This window comes from Emys orbicularis, chromosome 14, assembly GCF_028017835.1.
Source record: "Emys orbicularis isolate rEmyOrb1 chromosome 14, rEmyOrb1.hap1, whole genome shotgun sequence".
In the NCBI taxonomy this organism is placed as follows: Eukaryota; Metazoa; Chordata; order Testudines; family Emydidae; genus Emys; species Emys orbicularis.
The window spans coordinates 35,220,174-35,233,076 of record NC_088696.1 but is presented as its reverse complement, the minus strand read 5'-3'; the positions used below and the strand labels follow the sequence as shown (position 1 = coordinate 35,233,076).

The 12,903-nt window shown below is 48.0% G+C and overlaps 1 protein-coding gene across 1 annotated transcript in view; it reads left to right on the top strand.

Annotated features, from left to right (window-relative positions):
- Positions 1-4,451: 4,451 nt before the first annotated feature.
- The window catches only part of PHAF1 (phagosome assembly factor 1), a 51,874-nt gene continuing 43,422 nt past the window's right edge, over positions 4,452-12,903 (top strand). Inside the window, exons 1-2 of the mRNA XM_065416570.1 lie at positions 4,452-4,482; positions 6,514-6,640. Coding sequence (XP_065272642.1) covers positions 6,577-6,640 — 64 coding nt within the window. The 5' untranslated portion in view covers positions 4,452-4,482; positions 6,514-6,576. The remainder of the gene's footprint in view (positions 4,483-6,513; positions 6,641-12,903) is intronic.

The following is a 12,903-nucleotide window of genomic DNA, read 5'->3' as shown; positions in this document are numbered from 1 at the left end:
CCTTACCTGTCCCCTGACTGCCCCGACCCTTATCCACACCCCCACCCCATATTCACACCCCCACCCCCAGACAGACCCCCGGGACTCCCATGCCCTATCCAACTGCTCCCCGCCCCCTGACAGGACCCTCAGAACTCCCGACCCATCCAACCCCCTCTGCTCCCTGCCTGCCTTGACCCCTCTCCACACCCCTGCCCCCTGACAGCCCCCCCAGAACGCCCGACCCATCTAACTCCCCCTGTTCCCTGTCCCTGACTGTTCTAACCCCTCTCCACACCCCTGCCCCCTGACAGCCCCCCCAGAACTCCCGACCATCCAACCCCCCCCCCCCCCCGCTCCCTGTCTGCCGCTCTTCTCCAACTCCCCGGCCCCCTTACCGTGCCGCTCGGCTTAGAGCAGGTGTCTGGCTCCGCCCCGCCCGAGCAGCGTGCTGAGGCTGTGGAGGAGGGGGGTAGCGGGGGAGGGGTTCTGGGGGGGCTGTCAGGGGGGCAGGGGTGTTTCCAGGCACTGGAGGTTCGTATTACCCCAGGACAAATCTGGAAACATACCGTCATCCATCCATCAGGTAGTTTTACAGCATGATAACAGTCTGAGACATTAGAAGCAATTTAAACACATTGAAAATTGTTACAGAATTCTCTAATCCGTTCTCAGAATGCCTGTTGAAGGGAATGGTGTGAGGCCCTCAGAAAGGCAATGCGGGAGAAATGTGGATCACAAGATTTTACAAAGGAAATTAAAACACAACTCCTGTCAAGTCACTTCCCATAAGCCATTCTTTTTGCCTCAGCATTTGAGACCATGTGACACAGTGAAGAATTAAAATGCTAGCTATGGCAGTGGACTAGGGTGTTTTTGGTTCCCTTGCTAACTACATTTCAGTTCATCTGTCCAGAGAGTAAATCATTTGGAAAGTATCCAAGGCCTTAACATCTGAATAACTCTCTCTGGAAACTACATATATAAATATAATAGCACTGCCCATTTAGCTGACAGATGTAGTTATTTCAGTGAGACAGTGCCATGGAGTCTTCTGGCCCACCCTTCTCCAACCCCCCCGCTATTGCTTTATTTATCTCCCCAAAATATATTGGGGTGTGAATTTAGGGAAAATGTCTCATTTAATCTCTTTTATTTATCTTTATCTAACGGGTCTTGATCTATGGACTATTCTTTTCACCAAGACATAATCCACTGTCAAGTCTGACCAATAACAGTTTATGGACTGGTAGTGAACATAAACAGTCTCAGTGACATGAATACAAACTCGGCAGTTCAGTTTACTACAATTGAGAATGGATTAATTTCCCATGGCAGACACCAGCCTCATGCCATGAAGACTAACCCAGTCTTTACGACTTCATGTTCCTAACAATGGTTAGACTTCCTAAATATGGAGTTAATAAGAGATGGATCCATCCTGCAAAGCACAAATCTGGATCTGAACTTCCCTAAAGATTGAGGGTGTTTGAATCGGTTTTTGTTAAACCCATCTCTAGCACTAGCACTAATTAGAGAAAGACCCTATGTTATTCTGCAAAGGCTCTTATACTGTGCTCATCACTGTTGTATCCAAACACCTTCCAATAGTGCATTAAGTGGGTTAATAACATCTCTCACACATGGGGTTCATTCTTTCTCTCATCCTCTCCCCTGGGGGAGAATTGTGTCCAGCGGTGTGTCTTGGTTTGGAAGAGTTATTTTATTTTTCTGTGTACATGTTGCGCTGTGTTTCTATTAGAGATGGCAGGTCAAAAAATTGCACCATGCACTCAGGATGGAAGGTGGTGAGGTTTGTTTTGGTCCTTTGTTTGTGCGGGAATTCGTTCCCCAGTCTGGATGCTCCCAAGCAAGCTCTGTCTCATGCACACACATGAGCTTTACCCTTGTGGTAGAAAGTTCTGTTGTGCCTGAGGAGTGGAGTTGTCGACCATGGTCCTTATCCTGGAGCTTTAGATGGCCTTTTAGGTATCCTGGGCGCAGGCCATTGAGAAGCTTGAAGATAAGGACCAAGACCTTGCCTTTGATTTGACATTTTATGGGAAGCCAGTGTAGAGAGCAGAAGATGGGTCTGATGTGCTTGTGGTAGCCCATGTTGTGGAGGAAATGTGCTGCAGTGTTCTGTACTAGTTGGAGTTTCCTAAGCACTGATGGCTTCATGTCCAGGTATGCATTGCTACAATCCAAAAGGGAGGTAATGAGTATAATCAAGACCAGGTCATCATCTACCAGGATGGGATAGTGTCTCCTAACTAAACAGAGATGGTAGAAAAGTATTATTCATAGATGCTGCTACATGAGCTTAGTGTCCATGAGGAACCTAGGAGTACTGCTAAGCTATGGACTGAACTGACCAATTATGTTCTTTAGTTCTCCAGAGATCTTCCAGGTCCCTACCCTAATGACTTGTATGTACCCTGAAGATATTTCAGGTTAACCTTGGCTGATTTTTGGGTTTGGGCACAAGCTGTATGAAGTTTTATGGGTCTGAAACCAGACAAATCTTAGTAATTTTGAGGTTTAATTTGTTTGAGCTCAGGATGAAATACAGAGGGTGTGAACTCTTACAGACTGAAACTGGGGAAAATTGGTTTGGAAACAGACAGGAAATGAAGTGGGGTGAGATACCTGAATGGAGGAGGGTCAGACAGAGTAGATGTGGGAGACTGACCAACTTGTCTAGTGATTGTGTCTCCAAGTCCAAGACCAACCTTGGCCACTCAGTCCCTATTAGCAGGTAGAATCAAAATGCTGAACTCCTAAGCGTGTACTCTCTGGGTACATTTACACTGGAACAACAAAAACAAAACCGTGGCAGCAAGTCTTAGAGTCCCGATAAACTGACATGGGCTCGAGCTGTGGGGCTCCAAACAGCCCCCCCAGAACCCCCGACCCATCCAACCCCCCCACCGCTCCCTGTCCCCTGACTGCCCCCCCTTCTCCAACTCCCCGGCCCCCTTACCATGCCGCTCGGCTTAGAGCAGGTGTCTGGCTCTGCCCCGCCCGAGCGGCGTGCTGAGGCTGTGGAGGAGGGGGGAAGCGGGGGAGGGGCTCTGGCCGCCGCTGCCAGCCCCGCCGCCGCGTTCGCTCACAGGCGCACAGCCCCGCCCCCCAGCGCTGCCGGGCGGCGTGGTAAGGCTGCAGGGGACGGGGGGAGCCGGGAAGGGGCTTTGGCTGCCGAGGCCCCAATGCGAGCGGTGCTCAGCCGCCCTGTAAGCTGCTTTTCGCTTTGTAAATAGCCGACCGGGGGGAAATCCCGGACATTTTTAGATTTTTAGAAATCCCCCCTGGACGGCTATTTAAAGAGCGAAAAGCCGGACATGTCCGGGGAAATCCGGACGTATGGTAACCCTACTTCAGCACACTAACCTAAGTCTGAAGAAGTGAGGTTTTTACCCACGAAAGCTTATGCCCAAATAAATCGGTTAGTCTTTAAGGTGCCACCAGACTCCTTGTTGTTTTTGTAGATACAGACTAACACGGCTACCTCCTGATACTTAACCTAAGTCTGCGACCTTAGGCTGGGAGGCTCACTCCTAGACGCACTGTAGCGATACCCTGAGGAGCAGTAACATTAGAACAGGCCTGGCTAAAGATGATCCCATAAGCAACTCTAATTATTAAATCTTCTGCTTCCCTGAAGCTGGATCATTGCTTGCTGGGGCTCACTGCCTCCAACCCCCTCTTCTGTTAAAATAAAGGGCAGCCTCAGCAAGCTGCTCAGTTTGGAAGAACAACAGGGGTGCCAAAATCACAAGTCTCCTGCTATTTTTGTGTGTGTTTCTTAAAGTCCCAGCTGCTGCACAACAGCATTTTAAAACGATGTATGTTTCTAGCCCTTCTGGCTGCCGAGGAAAGCTTAAAAATGTGACCCAAGTGCACCCCAAAGCCCCAGAAACCAGAAGGCAAACAAATAGATACATTGCCTGATTTTTAAACCAATCTCAGGATTTTGGGGGGCAGAATTCTGATTTTTGAATGCTGGGGAGCTGACAATGCTAAAATGAGGTGCTGTCCCCAATCCCCTACCATAGACCTCCATGGTCCAACCATCCCCTAAGAGGGGACATGGTTCCCCCACCCGCTGGTCTTGGAGGGGCCAGGCCCCCTTTCTCTGTTATCCCCACAACACCTTGTTTCCCCTTGTCCCTGCCTCTTTTGCCCCACCTCCCTCCCCTTATCCCAGCCTTGCCTTCCCCTTCCCCTAGTGGTTCCCCTGGTTTTGGGGCCCGGCCCCCAGGGGGTGCCTAGGCTAGGTGAGTTGGCCAAGGCTGCACAGCGCGTCTGTGGCACAGTCGGGACGCGAACGCGGCGCTCCCCAGCCCCAGAGACGGGCTCTAACCCCCCGGCCTCGCGCCTCTCGCACGCGCGCGCACACGCCCGCGGCCCCGCCCGCGTCAGTCCCCAGCCCCGGCCCCGCCCACCCGGGGCGGTCTCGCCTGACGGACGTTGCAAAGGACTTTTTCAGCAGCCGCAAGTGAGGTGAGTCGCGGCCCTTCGGAGCGGGGGGAGGAGGTGTTAATGCCCCGGCGGGGGCGTCCTCCGCCCCCGCGCACACATCCGGGGGGGGCCCGGTCCCCCTTTTCCCGGAGCGGGATGAGCGCGGCGGCCGGGAGCTGCTCCTCGCTGCGGGCGACCTGGCGCTGCGGGCGGGGGGACCTTGGGCCCGCTCTGGGGTGGGGGGCGTAGGGCCTGGGGAGTGAGGGGCCCCTGAGCCGCTATTCCCAGGGGAGGGGGCTCTTGGCCCCGGTGTGAGGGTCTCCCGGGCGCTACTCTAGCGGGTGGTGAGGCGAGTGGGGGTTGGGGGGACTGGCGTGGAGTGGGGGGATCTGTGGGATTGGGGGGATCTGTGGGGGTTGAGGGGGGCTGGCGTGGAGTGGGGGGATCTGTGGGTGTTGGGGGATCTGGGGGGGTTGAGGGGGGCTGGCGTGGAGTGGGGGGATCTGTGGGGATTGAGGGGGGCTGGCGTGGAGTGGGGGGATCTGTGGGGGTTGAGGGGGGCTGGCGTGGAGTGGGGGGATCTGTGGGGGTTGAGGGGGGCTGGCGTGGAGTGGGGGGATCTGTGGGGGTTGAGGGGGGCTGGCGTGGAGTGGGGGGGACGGGGGGACTGTGTCTGGCCGACGTTTCTGTGACGGTAGCGCCAAAGGCCATAAGTCAACTGGGCACTCTACAGACTTGTAGTAAAAGACAGTCCTAGCCCCAAAGTGCTTACAGTGTAGAAAGGTGGTGGGTCGTGGCCCTGTTTTCGGGGGGGGCCCATGAAGAATTGGGGGAAGGCTGTTCTCCAATGGCAAGGGCCCATCAGGGGAGTGGAGGGTGCCAGAAAGGACTCTGGGGATGGGGCACACAGAAGGATCAGCAGGGTAGCCTTAAAACTGGGGTCTTGCACTGTGTGGGAGCCCTGTGGTTTGGCTACGATTCAGTGACCCAACTTGGATTTCTTCTCATCCTTGCAGCAAAACCAGAAGGAATGAGAGAGCCCAGCTTTTCCCATCTGTTTTCCAGCAGCTTTTATCTGTGAATTGCTTATGAACATCATTGTAGTATCTGTTATTTAATAGCTATATAGTGTCCTAGGTATGTAAGGCGCTCTAGTGAAATAAAAATACTGTTCAAACAGTCCTACCCCAAAAAACTGTCAATCTAAGGGTATGTCTACACTACAGCGCCACTGTGCCTCTGAATAGCTGCAGTGTAGATGCTTCCTGTCACTGGAGGGGTTTTTTTCTGTGGATATAGGTAATCCACTTCTCTGAGGCATGTTCGACACTACACAGTTAGGTTGCTGTAAGGCAGTTTGGGCCGAACTAACTCTCTGCACGTCTACACTAAAATGTAGCTCCCACCGATATAACTCGCCCACTACACTGACTTAATAACTCCACCTCCTCGGGAGGCGTAATGATTAAGTCGATGTAGTTGGGTCGATACAGCGTCCGTGTAGACGCTGTGTTGCTTACATCGAGTATTGCTGCCTTTCAGAAACCATCCCACAATGCCCAATACTGGCAGTTAAATTGGTGCAAGTGCTCTTGGTGAAGACGTGTGCCGCTGACGAGCATAGTGTGGATGTATAAAACCGATTCAATTACTGCAGTGGCTGTATGTTGATGTAACTTAAGTCAATTTAATTTTGTAGTGTAGACTTGCCCTGGGAGGCAAAACTAGGTAGACAGAATAATTCCATCAACGTAGCTGCATCTACATGCGAGGTTAGGTTGACCTAACTGCGTCGCTGGGGGCACAATTTTTCACAGCCCTGAGTGATGTAGCTAAGTCAACCTAAGTCTTAGGTGTAGACCAGGCCTTAGCTAGGCTTGCATGGAGTCTGATGACAAAGACGAGGGAGGGAATGGAATAAGATCCCAAAGAAGAGACAAAGCCAGACATGAGCAGTGATTTCTCCATCAGAGCTTGGAGGAGAGAGGGGGATAATTGCATGTTGGTTTGGGTTGTTCCCTGAGAGTCAGATGAGGATTGTAAATTAGGTGTTTTTGTCATGCTCCAACACAGGTCCAGCTGCTGTAACATTGTGAGCTGCTGTGTGACTACTGGGCCGATACTCTGGCAGAGCCAATGCTAGATCTAGAAGTGGTTCCCGAGCGATCTCTTGGGAATGAACAATGGGAATTCACCTTGGGTAAGTCCTGTGCTTGGCACTTGTCTTGTTATCACATTTTTCCATGCTGTGTTAATAAGAAGTAACGACGGCCAGAGGTTTCCCTAATGCTTCTAGCATTATTCTGAATTACTGAAGATGAATTCCTCAAGACTTTTTTTTGTCTCTTTTGTTTTTGGCAGTTATTTTAACAAGGCAAAGTAATGCTAACTTTTATATAATACTGAGAATATTAATGTATATATGTAAGAATACTTCATGTTTGTTTTTAAGGATGCTCTTAGACTGACTCATGTTTTATTTATCATCTGCATTTCCTTATATTCATACTTCCTCCAAAGCCTTTTGTTGCTATTTTGGACCAGTCATTTTGAGTAACACCCAGAGGAGATGACCTAGATGTACTTATCGTAGTCCGGGTAATATCAATCAAGTGACATCAGCCTGCTCAAAAACTTACTAATACTTTGCATTTATAGAGTGATTTTTGTACCGGGATCGCTAAGCACTTTACAAATACTATTTAAACGTCACAACATCCTCATTGGGATAACTGAATTGTGGCATTTCCATTTTACCAATGAGGAAACAGAGTTTAAATGTTTGCCCAAGGTCACATAATAAGCCTTTCTGCTTCCAGTGGTTCTATACAGTCCATTTCTTTGGTAGATTCCTCTTCTCTTCCCCCCAGCAGTGTATCCGAGAGAATTCTTACAACCAATCCAAATTTAGTTGATGGTGTTCAGAACTAATTCGAGGCACTTAAGTGTAGCAGTAGATTTTTATATGTTGTGGGTCCTCCTACAAATGATTGACTCTTCAAACCTATATTTTAGTAATAAGCGATCAGCATTTAAACATTACTACATTACTAATTGTAAGCAGTTATGAGGTTATTCTACAATCGTGTGTGTGTTAGGAGTTTCTGCACCATACTGCTTTGCCTGTAATTTCCCAGCGTTGCTATTGCTGGTTCTGAACCACTGGGATAACAATGGTGGGAGTACTGGTATAGAGAGAGCTGCAGATGGGGGCCAGTATTTTCGGCACTTTTAAACAATGCAGAAGCTGTTGTTTCAGACATGAACTGATAAGCGGAAAAGGTTTTGGTTTCGTGTCTATATTAGGCAATTGTCTTTTTGGTGAGCAGCTGCTAAATGGGTATATTATGATTATGGTAGCAGCAGTGCAGTTAAGCCTGTTCAAAGCCACACTTGCCTCTCAATACACTGTCTTTCTGAGTTGTTCTTGAAAGCTGACATTTTCCATGCTCGTTCTCAGTCCAAAGAGTGAAGTTCTTTTTTATAACGTTTCATAAAATTCTGCTTGACCATTTGAAGTCACTAGTATATGGGGTGAGGGGAAGAAAAGATGTAGAATAAATATATATATATATATATTTTTTGCTCTCCTAAGTCAAAAGCTAATTCATTTTGGCTCTGATCCTGCAAAGACTTATGCATATGTTTAATTGTATGAGTTGTGAATAGACCTGCATTGCATAAAATGTGTGTAATTCTTTGCAGGATGTGAGCCTTGAAAAGCTCAAAGATTTGGCGTATACTTAGCTTTCAGTTTGCAAGGCTCGAGTTCCTACATCTGAAAACTAGCAGCTTGTGCAGTATTTCGACTGTTTACTATTTTTATTGTACAACTAATTTGATTAACCCAATCTTTGTATATCCAAATAATCACTGAAATAAATGGAGGAGTATTTATACATTTACACACACAGTTCAGGGTGGTTACATGTATTGCAGTGGTTTCCAACCTTTTTACGCCCAAGATCACTTTTTGAATTTAAGGGCCACCCAGGATCTACCCTGTCCCTCTCACTCCATCCCCTCCCTCTCCATTGCTCGCTCTCCCCCACCCTCACTCACTTTCATCAGGTTGAGATAGGGGGTTGGAGTTTGGGAGGAGGTGCGGACTCTGGGCTGGGGCTGAGGGGTTTGCAGTGTGGGAGGGGGCTCTGGGCTGAGCCTGGGGAAGGCAGTTGGGGTGCAGGAGGGGGTGAGGGGTACAAGCTCTGGGAGGGAGTTTGGGTGCAGGAGAGGGCTCTGGGCTGGGGCAGAGTGTTGGGGTGCAGGAGAGGGTGTGGGGTGCTGGCTCTGGGACGGAGCTCTGGGCTGGGGCAGGTGCTTGGGGTTCAGGAGTGGGTTCGGGGTGCAGGAGGAGGTATGGGGTGCTAGCTCTGGGAGGGGGCTCAGGGTTGGCATGCAGCCTCCCACCGGGTGGCACTTACCTTGGGCGGCTCCCGGTCGGCGGCGCAGTGAGGCTAAGGCAGGCTCCCTGCCTACACTGGCCCCGTGCTGCTCCCGGAAGGGGCCAACGTGCCCCTGCGGCCCCCTGGGGTGTTTCAGGGGCACGTGGCTCTGCATGCTGCCCCTCTCTGCAAGCACCACCCCCACAGCTCCCATTGGCCGCAGCTCCCCATTCCTATCCAATGGGAGCTGCGGGGGCAGTGCTTGCAGGCAGGAGCAGCGCGTGGAGGGAGACCCCTGCCACCCCGTCCCCAGGTCTACGCTGGCCGCTTCCGGGAGTGGCGTGGGGCCAGGGCAGGCAGGGAGACTGCCTTAGCGGCTGCCCTGCTCCATCACTGGAGATCGACTGGGAGATCCTCTAGGGTTGATCGCGATCGACTGGTTGGTGACAATACAGAAATAATTGTCGTGCATTTATTTCAGTGTGCAATGATTTGAATCTCATCACAAAGTAAATACATGGTTGTCGTCTTCAGATTAGTTGTGTGCTATGTATTCTGCCTAAGACGCCCCTTGTTGGAGCTCGGATATCAGTGCTCTCGCTATACTAATAACATGTTGGTATAGCTAGCTCACTGCTGGTTCAGCCCTGCATAACTTAACTGCTCTTTTTGTGTTTGTATTATCTGAAGTTCAATAAAAGCTACTTCAAAATAGTTATCACACTGCACAGGTTTATTTCGGTGTGTGGGCACTCATTGTTTTTCTTTCCTTTATAAAAACAAACAAGCTCATGGAAATAAAATGCCCTTCAACCTCCCTCACCAAAAATGCAAACAAACCTGCTAATGCCACCTTAAAGTTGAGATTACATATGCCTGCACACGCAACAGGAAATTCATCGTTATAGTTCCTAATGCAAACAGAGCTCTGCCATATGAGTGTGTAATATATAATTAGTGTGGCCAGGTAGATTAGAGTAGGGGACTAACTGGCAGTCAAGACACTTAAGCTCTGTCTACTTTAGGGATATCTTGTCAAATTTCCCACTGTTGCTAAAAATTGTTTCAGTTCCACCAGTTGTAGCAATGTTGGGACCCATACTGTAAATGGATTGCTGGCTGCTCCTGATATTTTGAGCACCATGTTGTCTATACCTGTTCTGGGCAAAATTAGATTACGGGGTTCTTGAAATGCTGATGACTTGGGCTTTGTGTGTTAAACCACTAGTGGAGATGATTAGTGTGAGATGTCTACATAATTTTCCTGGTGTACACAAGACCTTGGATTCTGTTCCTGGGTATACTGCATATAATAGTACCATAGACAACATCAACTTTCTATTCAATATACTTAAAATAATTCACTTACATTTCTCTTGCTTTTGTTATACTTCTTTCCCTTCTTAGTTTCACTCATGTATTTTCTATCAGTCATGGTTCATCTTTTCCTGCACTGACCTCAGTGTCTGTTTTCTCTTGTTTTCATCTTTGCTTTCCCTCCCCGCACCTCACCTCCCCACACACACAGAGGTGGGGCTTAGAAAATTTCCCAGACACTTAATAGCCAGAGGGGGCCCAATATCCATGGGCAATGCGTTATGAGAAGTCAGCCTTGCTGTCCCGGCTGCTGGAATAGGAAAGGCTGCTGGGATACCAGGGTGCTGACACTGGACTTGGCTTGTAGTCTCCATCTTCCATATTGGCATGTGACTGGTTACTGTCTAATAAATTGGAAGCCACCTCTACCTCCCAAACCCTGCCAGATAGCACGCTGGAGAAACAGCATTCTCTGTTTACTGTCCTCTTCTTTCACCACAGAGTCTACTGCCTTGTAGGTGTTTCAGGGGTGGAGGTACTTGGTTAATCTGTCCCTCCCGTGGCTTTCTTGTCTACTGCAAGAGAGGGGAAGGTACTCTGTTCCCCACCTTTGTTTAGGTCCTCCTACAAACTATTCCTGGTGTACATATCACTACTGCTGCTTGTAGCTTTGCCATGCTCCAGTTGATGTTGATACAGTATTAACATTGAAATGTACAAAACTTTCTCACCTCCTTTGCTCCTGTTTGCTCTTAAGGAGGGTTTAGAATTTCTTCCCACTCTACCCCCCACATATAACTTACTAATTTTTTGTGCATTAAGTGTTGGAAAAGCTTATTTGTTCCATGCAAGGCCTGATTATGCAGCCTCTTTAACACACCCAGCCTCTGATGATCATAGGCGAGAGCATGAGGTTTGAAGTTCAATCTGAGTATCCCACACAGCAGCTGAGAGCACTGCCATTGTGGGTCAGCTTGTCTGTTCTTATTTAAAATAATTTAAAAGTCAGATAGTGAGTATTTCTTTTTATATCTCCTGGGAGTACAATCTGCCATTTATGAAGAAATTTGTTCTTCTCACTGACGTGTACTCCAGGGAACAACTTTGCAGCAAAATTTATATCCAGTACTTATGTTTGATTAGTCATCTTCAAATTTGCCTATTGTGTAAAATCTTGTACCCATAATTCTCCACCAGTGAAAGCAGCAGTGGGGAGTTGACTGAGACAAAGGGTTTGACAACACGGTGGTAAAAATGTCTGCATCACATCTCTGCTACAGCTTCCACTATTGCTATGGTGGAACTGTCCTGGCAACAAATTACAGTAGAACCTCCGAGTTACGAACACCGGAGTTACAAACTGACCGGTCAACTGCACACCTCATTTGGAACTGCAAGTATGCAACCAGGAGCAGCAGAGACAAAAAAAAGGGGGGGGCAAATGCATTAAAGTACTGTGTTAAATATAAACTATGGGGGGGGGGGAAGGGAAAGTTAAAAAAAAAAAATGTTTGAAAGTGTAAGGAAACTGTTTCTGTGCTTGTTTCATTTAAATTAAGATGATTAAAAGCACCATATTTCTTCTGCATAGTGGAGTTTCAAAGCTGTATTAAGTCAATGTTCAGTTGTAAACTTTTGAAAGAACAGCCATAATGTTTTGTTCAGAGTTACAAACATTTTGGAATTACGAACAACCTCCATTCCTGAGGTGTTCGTAACTCTGAGGTTCTACTGTGGATATAGTTGTTTTTCTAACATAGACAAGGTCTCATCTCTGGTTTTAGGGGTTAATGTTACATAGCTGATTCTATACCGAGAATAGTGCCTTACTTAAATTTAAGGTGTAATTTATATCTGTCAATTAAAAATTTACATTTAGAGTATAAGATATAATCTGACCAAAATAACACATACCATGGCATGTTGTCCTGAATAGGGACACTTCGCTTTATTTCAAATTTAAAAATTAGAAATAAGAAAATAATTTAGAAGAGGCAAGGAGCTAAAATAAATAACAAATCAGAACTCTAAAAGCTAAATTGACATGTAGCAATCAATTATATTTCTGTATGGGTTTATAAGCTTTTTTTAGCTGCCGAATTGTGATGTTGGAACCAGGAATATATGTACAACTTGTTTACACATGATCACGTTTCATTAAAAGATACAACAAAAGTTTTGACCACATTGCTGAAGAGGAGCTGACACTACACTCTTCTCTATGGGTATGTCTACACTACGGGATTACTCTGAATTTACAGAATTTGATTTTTGGCAACCGATTGTATAAAGTCGAGTGCATGCGGCCACACCAAGCACATTAATTCGGCGGTGTGCGTCCATGTACCAAGGCTAGCGTCGACTTCCGGAGCGTTGCACTGTGGGTAGCTATCCCATAGTTCCCGCAGTCTCCCCCGCCCATTGGAATTCTGGGTTGAAATGTGTTAGAGATCACAGACGCAGGTCTGGGCAACAGAATTCGGCTTGCATGCGGCCATGGTAAGCCATTGTCTTTCAGCTTCTGCAGCCTTCATAAAAGGGAAGATCCCTGCTAGCCAAACGCGAAAAGCTCAGCGCCAATTCCTCCCCTCCTTCCCCCCCCCCCCCGCTTGGCTAACTGCAGGGAAGGATTTCTTTTCAGCCACAGGCTAACAGCCCAGTAGGAATGGCCACCTCTGTCCCCTTAATTAAATTCCCATATTTCAACCAGGTTACCCTAAGCAATATCACTCTCCTGAGGATTACACAGCGAGATAAAGAA